Source organism: Trypanosoma rangeli (genome assembly GCF_003719475.1).
Source record: "Trypanosoma rangeli strain AM80 chromosome Unknown Tra_15.4_contig_00645, whole genome shotgun sequence".
Classification (NCBI taxonomy): Eukaryota; Euglenozoa; class Kinetoplastea; order Trypanosomatida; family Trypanosomatidae; genus Trypanosoma; species Trypanosoma rangeli.
The window spans coordinates 1-5,984 of NW_021706396.1; the positions used below are offsets into that span (position 1 = coordinate 1).

General features: G+C 58.5%; 6 protein-coding genes across 6 annotated transcripts, besides 1 other annotated feature; 4 read left to right on the top strand and 2 right to left on the bottom strand.

Moving 5' to 3' along the window:
• Positions 1-768, top strand: TraAM80_09668 (uncharacterized protein; the record flags this gene model as incomplete). Its single annotated transcript, XM_029386336.1, has 1 exon — positions 1-768. A coding segment is annotated over one exon (768 nt), but the record flags the coding sequence as incomplete, so codon positions are not given.
• Positions 769-1,086: 318 nt separating this feature from the next.
• Positions 1,087-1,105: a microsatellite.
• A 312-nt stretch (positions 1,106-1,417) lies between these two features.
• Positions 1,418-1,732, bottom strand: TraAM80_09669 (uncharacterized protein; the record flags this gene model as incomplete). The annotated part of the gene is made up of 1 exon (XM_029386337.1): positions 1,418-1,732. The coding sequence occupies one exon, from the start codon at positions 1,730-1,732 to the stop codon at positions 1,418-1,420; it is 315 nt and encodes a 104-aa protein (XP_029233787.1).
• A 299-nt stretch (positions 1,733-2,031) lies between these two features.
• TraAM80_09670 (uncharacterized protein) lies at positions 2,032-2,541 on the top strand (the record flags this gene model as incomplete). Its single annotated transcript, XM_029386338.1, has 1 exon — positions 2,032-2,541. One exon carries the CDS (start codon positions 2,032-2,034, stop codon positions 2,539-2,541), a length of 510 nt encoding a protein of 169 aa, XP_029233788.1.
• Positions 2,542-2,923: 382 nt separating this feature from the next.
• Positions 2,924-3,487, top strand: TraAM80_09671 (terbinafine resistance locus protein (yip1); the record flags this gene model as incomplete). Its single annotated transcript, XM_029386339.1, has 1 exon — positions 2,924-3,487. The coding sequence occupies one exon, from the start codon at positions 2,924-2,926 to the stop codon at positions 3,485-3,487; it is 564 nt and encodes a 187-aa protein (XP_029233789.1).
• A 1,074-nt stretch (positions 3,488-4,561) lies between these two features.
• TraAM80_09672 (uncharacterized protein) lies at positions 4,562-4,906 on the top strand (the record flags this gene model as incomplete). Its single annotated transcript, XM_029386340.1, has 1 exon — positions 4,562-4,906. The coding sequence occupies one exon, from the start codon at positions 4,562-4,564 to the stop codon at positions 4,904-4,906; it is 345 nt and encodes a 114-aa protein (XP_029233790.1).
• Positions 4,907-5,533: 627 nt separating this feature from the next.
• On the bottom strand, positions 5,534-5,984 carry TraAM80_09673 (uncharacterized protein; the record flags this gene model as incomplete). The annotated part of the gene is made up of 1 exon (XM_029386341.1): positions 5,534-5,984. A coding segment is annotated over one exon (451 nt), but the record flags the coding sequence as incomplete, so codon positions are not given.

Consider the following 5,984-nt stretch of genomic DNA (forward strand, 5'->3'; position numbering starts at 1 on the left):
GCGGGCCTTTGCTTCCCCTTGCGCGGTCGCCTGGGCCTCGCCAGCAGGTGTTGTGTGGGGGCGGAACTCATATCCGTCGCAGGGCGCCAGGTGCGACGAGCGCGGTGCCGTGACCAAATATTAGTTGTGCGTTTGTCGCTGGGCACGGACCTCGCCGTGCATATTTCTCTCCCTGTGGTGTCATGGGGTGCCTGCATCCCCCTGTTTCTCTGTGTCTGGGCGGGCAGGTGGAAATGCGGCGGCTGCGTGCGTGTCTGTGGAATAGTGGACCAAAAGAATTGCGGAGTGTTGCTGCGGCAGGGCCGTGGCTGTGTTGCTCTGCCGCGTGTGCGTTGGCGTGCTGCACCCCCTTTTGCCGCCCCGCCGCCGTATCCAACTGCTGCCCTTCTACCGCCAATTTTTCTTGGGGAGGGAGTGGGAGGGAAGCAGCGCTCGAGGGTTGTGTGTACTGTTAAGAGGTGGAATTGGACAGGTGTGGCGCATGTAATGCGACAGCGTGGCGGTGCGACTGCGACAGTAGTTGTACGAGCAGCGGCGGTGGTAGCCGGAGGCGCTGTAAGCCACAGAACGATGTGGCGGTCATTTACGCGTTGCCGGGCATACACGCCTGTGGGCACGGTTCAAGACTTCACGACATCGCCGCATCACGTGCGGCTTGCTGAGGTGCAGCGGGAGCTGGATGAGATGAGCGGCCATCGCGTGACGCACTTTTACGAGGGGCTGACCATCACCATGGCCCATGGCCCTCGGCCCTCGTCCACTATTTGAGCCTGACATAAGGGAGGATCCCGCCCATGACGAGTTGCCGGAGCACTACGTCGCCGCGCGTCAGCGACTGATGACGTGGCAGAGTAACAAACAGTTATGGGGAGTCCATTCGCGGCGTTGCTACTCCGCCCCGCCGCCGGATGCAAACGCACCCAGGGCATATCAGCAGCCACGAGTGGAGCTGGGCAGTGCCTGGTGGACAGCCGTGACAATTATCGCGGCGGTCTTTTTTTTTATTATTGGCAAAGTTTGGTCGATAGCGCGTGGGAGATGCACGTGCTGCGCAGCATCCGGGGAGGCGCCGTGTATTTGTTAGTTTCTCTCTCTCTCTCCCTCTGTGTGTGTGTGTGTATGGAGGTGGTGGCGAGGAAGGAATAGAGGACAAAAAATGATGCGATGGTTTCAGCACTGCGCTTTGCCTCGGTTTTTCTTGATTGTTTTATGTATGTGCGCAGACACTTTGAAGTTTCCTGTCGCGCTTCGTTGTCGCTGCCGCGTCGCTTCCGTCGGCGCAGTTGGGGCTTCCACGTGGCGGTTGCTGCCATTTCTGCACGGGGGCATTTTTGTTTGCGTCTGCTTCACTTCTTTTGTGACGTTTTTGTTTTTTCGCGTGTGTGGGGGGCTGACCAGCAAAAAAAAAAAAGGAACATCAACACATGGCCGCAGGCACGCTGCGTTTGTTGGCGCCGGCTGCGATGAGGGCGATGGTGCGGTGTGGGGTGCGAATTCCGGCCGCCGCGTACACCACCACCGCAGTGGGTCTCCAGCGCAAGCTCACACTGAGCAAGCGGCGCCTCAGGCCGAAGCCGACGCCCAAACCCGGCCCCTCCATCCCCATCTGCATTCTGCTGGTTCTCATCACGCTGTACATGACGTACATCACGCGGAAGTCCTCCAGCGACGACACGGTGCTGCGCTGAACGCAAGGTGGGGAGGAGAACGTGAGGCGGCCTGAGGGCAACATCGGGCTCCGATATCGTTGCGGGGTGGGGAAACAGAGGCGTCATCTGCTTTTTGCTTGCTGTGCCGTGTGAGTATCGGCCGCCGCACTGCGTCCTATGCCTTCACGCCCGCCACGCCATTGCGGGCCCCTTTTTCCTTCTTTGCCTTCAGTTATTGTTGTTGTTTTTGGTTTTCGATCCCGTTCGGCTTGCGTAGGGGTGCATGAGGCGACGCGGCGTGTCGGCTGTGCTGAGAGGAAGCTCATTTTCCCCACAGCGTTCGTGGCGGCGGTGTGCATCACATTGACTGGATCCAATCTTGATGACGCAACGTACACCGTCCTCGGCAGCGGCAGAGGCCGAGAAAAAGACTGACGCGGCACAGACGGCGACGCTCACGCCGCGTTGTGGATGGCGGGGTGTGTTGCATGCTGTCAAGCGGACGCTTACCACCTCCGCCAGAAGCCGCTGGAGCTGCACGGACATCATTGACGCAAGGGAGTACGCCCGTGCGCACCGTCGCCGGTTTCAACGTACAAATGACGTCTTTCATAGCGCCGGGAAAAGTGGACGAACCCCCTCATATGAAGCAATAACGTTGCATTACAAGGGATTCGAGTGGTCCTACATGCTGCTACCAGCATCCCTGGCGCTGCTGATTGTCGTACTTATCGCTTTGGTGGACGGCAGGTGTCACAAGGTAAAAGGTCTAGGGGAAATGAAGACATTTGAGCAGCGTGCGGACTTCTTATACTCCATGCGCAGCGAAGGCGCAAGTGGGGAGGGAGCTGATGCGTGCGCACCGTTGGGGAGGGAGGGGACGCGGTGCTGAGGGCAGGCGGTGGCCGTCGTGATGGCGGTTTAGTTGTTATCTGCTGCGGTGCAGAAGCAGGCATGTTGCGTGATTTGGGCGTCTCTCTCCCCCCGCCTCCAGCTCACTGCCCTTCTCCCAACGAGTTGGGTGGGTGGGAGAGGACTCGGTCGTGCAGCGTGTTGGTTCCTTTTGCAAGCAGCGTAGTTTCCCTTTCTTTTCGCTTTTTATCCTTTACGGCTCCCTCTCTCACCCGAAGCAGCTGACGCAACGCAGGCAAACAAGCTAGAATAGCAACAGTAATAAAGAAGGAGTAGTGCTTGTGGTGTTGGTGGGAGGAGACGACGCCAGCTGACATCTCTGCGGCTCCAGTGGAACACGTAAAGAAGGTGGTGGGAGGGAAATGGCGCAGAACACGGCCGATACCGCTCCTCTTTACTCAACTCTGGATGAACCTATCACAAGCACTATCGTGCGGGACGCGGTTGCCATTGGACGAAAAATGCTTATCGTCCTTGTCCCGCCGCTTGGGGAGGAGAAGGAGCTCCGCGACTGGGACTTGTGGGGGCCGTTGCTTCTTTGTTTGCTGCTCGCTATCATCCTTGCCGGTTCGGCGGGGACAAATCAGGGTGGTCTCATCTTTTCGGCGGTGTTCGTGCTTGTGTGGGGGGGCGCCGCTGTCGTGACACTCAATTCGAAGTTCCTTGGCAGCAAAGTCTCCTTCTTTCAGACGGTTTGCGTGATGGGATACTGCCTCGCACCGCTTTGCATGGGTGCCTTACTCGGCGTCTTTATCCGCGTCTTCTGGGGGATGCTGCTGATCTCGCTTATCGTCTGGCTTTGGTCCTGCTGGGCGGCTCTGCGCTTCTTCCGTGGCTCTGTTGTTCCTGAACGCGAGATGCTTGTCATGTACCCGGTTGCCCTCTTCTACTCCTTCATGACGTGGATGGTTTTCGTAGGTGTTTGAGAACGTAGCATGTGTGGGTGCCGCCCGGCTTGTCGTGCAGTGCGTTTCGACACGGACAGCGGCACGGAGGGAACACGGCACGAGGGCGAGAAAGAGGGGCGGCGAACCAGGCATCATGCATTCACTCCGTGAGGCTGATAACAGGGTGTTATGAAAACAGTCATTATTATTATTTTTCTTTCTCTCTTCCTGCTGCTCAACTGTTCAGGCCGTCTCTCTTTCCCACTTTATTGGGCCGGATGAACTTCTGCAAGTGGGTTTGGTGTGTCTCAGCTGCTCTTTCCATTGTGGCGCGTCTCCCCATGTGAGGCGGTGCCCCGTTGGCGGGAATGCCCTCTTTGCTCCCCCTCCGCACTTCCAGTGTGTTGCACTCACTTTTTCCTTCGTGCCCTTATTTTTCTTTTTGCCATCGTGCGCCCTCTTGGCTCGCAGAAGCCGCATGGGGAAAAAAACAGCAACGACAGTGGCGGCTTCTCCTTCCGCAGCAACCGGCGCCGTCGCCACCGGCGTGCCGCACAGGCGCAGCCTACGCCCGCTGTGGGGCCCGGGTAATGCTCTTTGAGTGGCTTTGTTACGGATGGATTGGCGAATTCGGGGGGGGGGGTGCGTCGATGCTGGGACCTCTGCACCGGTCGGATGCGTCGCCTCATTGCCAGCGTTGAGTGGGAGGTGCTACCGTCGCAGTGGCCGCCAGCACGCGGTCTGGCACCGCGCAAGCACGACGGAGTGGTTCACCGTGGGCGTCCGTTTTGCCCCTTACACCGCGGCCGCTATTCCTGTGAGCCGGTGAAAGGTATTAAGTTGTTGGAGGCGGATGCGGGTGGGGCTCCGGAAGCCTGTGGCCCTAGGTGTCCTGTGGTCGCTTGTCAGGGCGCATAGGTGTCGGCTGTGGGTGCAAATTCCCCACAAACCGCTTGCGAATTTTTTTTTGTCATTGCACTGCCCGTCATGCTGGTGCAGTACGACATATATCTGGCGAAGGTGGATGTATCCAGGTGCGATGGGTTGGGTTTTTTTCTTGGCGTATTTGTTGTGAGTGATCTGCAGAGCTGCGTTCCGAACAAATGCGATTAAATGAACATTCGCGCCGTCGCCATGTTTGGGAACGCCTCAATGGTTTTGCTTCTTGAGCAGCATCCGATGATTTACGGCAAGGCACTCGTTCGCCTCAAGAGGAACATTGGACGCATCAACATGGCGGGCGACATCATCGGCAACCCCGGGGAGGAGGGGGAACTGGGATTTGGTGTGCCTCCTGAGCGCACCTCTCTTGCGCTGACTTGTGTGGTGCTCCTCCTACCGCCTTATCGGGTGGCGTGCCATCACTGGTGTGGCGGTCTTCTTCCTCACCTTTTATTTGCATCTTCTCACCTCAAGTTGGCAGTCAGCTATGCGCGAGAAGATGGCGGTAGTCGTTGACAATCGTGTGCGTGCGGAGAACGAGCTTTTTTTTTTCTGTGGCATCTGTGTGGTGAAGTTCACTGCATGGGAGCCGTACTTCCTGGCGGAGACTGGGCGCATCAGGAAGAAGGTACTTGCGTACCTGAAGCGTGTCCAGTGCACAGAGGTGGGGGTTAACGGGGCCACCGCAATGCCGGCCACTATAGTGGTTTTTTTTCTCCCTACAGCGCACTCAGCCATGAACTCCCCCCACCCCCCATCGATGACTTTCCAGCTATTGCGCTCCTTGGCACCCTACACCTTCTCGTCTACATGATCCCGGTTATTATTATGGCCCTGCCACGGTGCTTCATTTTTGGCGCAGCGCTTCACTGTGTTTCCGGAGTACAACGATCCCGCCTTCAGTATTGGTGCCGTTGCAGCATCTGCCGTCGACAGCCTGACGTCGCCGACATTCGAAACTGCGACGTTTGTTGCGTCATTACACTCTACCGGAGAAGAAGTGGCTGAGGTGGCCACGCAGCAGCGCCCTGGCAAGTTCAACGCCGTTGCCGACGCAGGCAACATTCAGCACATATAAAAGTGGCGACGCAGCCACCAGGGGCGGACGACACCGCCATCCATCAGTTGGTAGCGAGGGATATTTTAAGGGGCGTCTCCATCGAGGTACCAAAGGGCAAACTCACTGTGATCATTGGGCCCACTGGAAGCGGTAAATCGACGCTCTTGGCGGCACTGCTGGGGGAGTACGAGGTGACGCGCGGTCGTGTGTGGGCCACGCGAAGCATTGCGTACGTGCCGCAGCAGCCATGGATCATGAACGCGACGCTGCGTGAGAATGTACTTTTCTTTGCTGCGGAGGACCCCGGGAGGCTGCGGGAGGCGGTGCGCGTGTGCCAGCTGGAGCCTGACCTGAGGCTGCTGGCGGGCGGGATGCAGACCGAGATTGGCGAGAAGGGCATCAACCTGAGCGGGGGGCAGAAGGCGCGCGTGGGTCTCGCGCGGGCGGTGTACGCCGACCGCGAGTTGTACCTCTTGGACGACCCGCTCTCCGCGCTGGACGCCCACGTTGGCGAGCGGGTCGTGAGGGACGTCC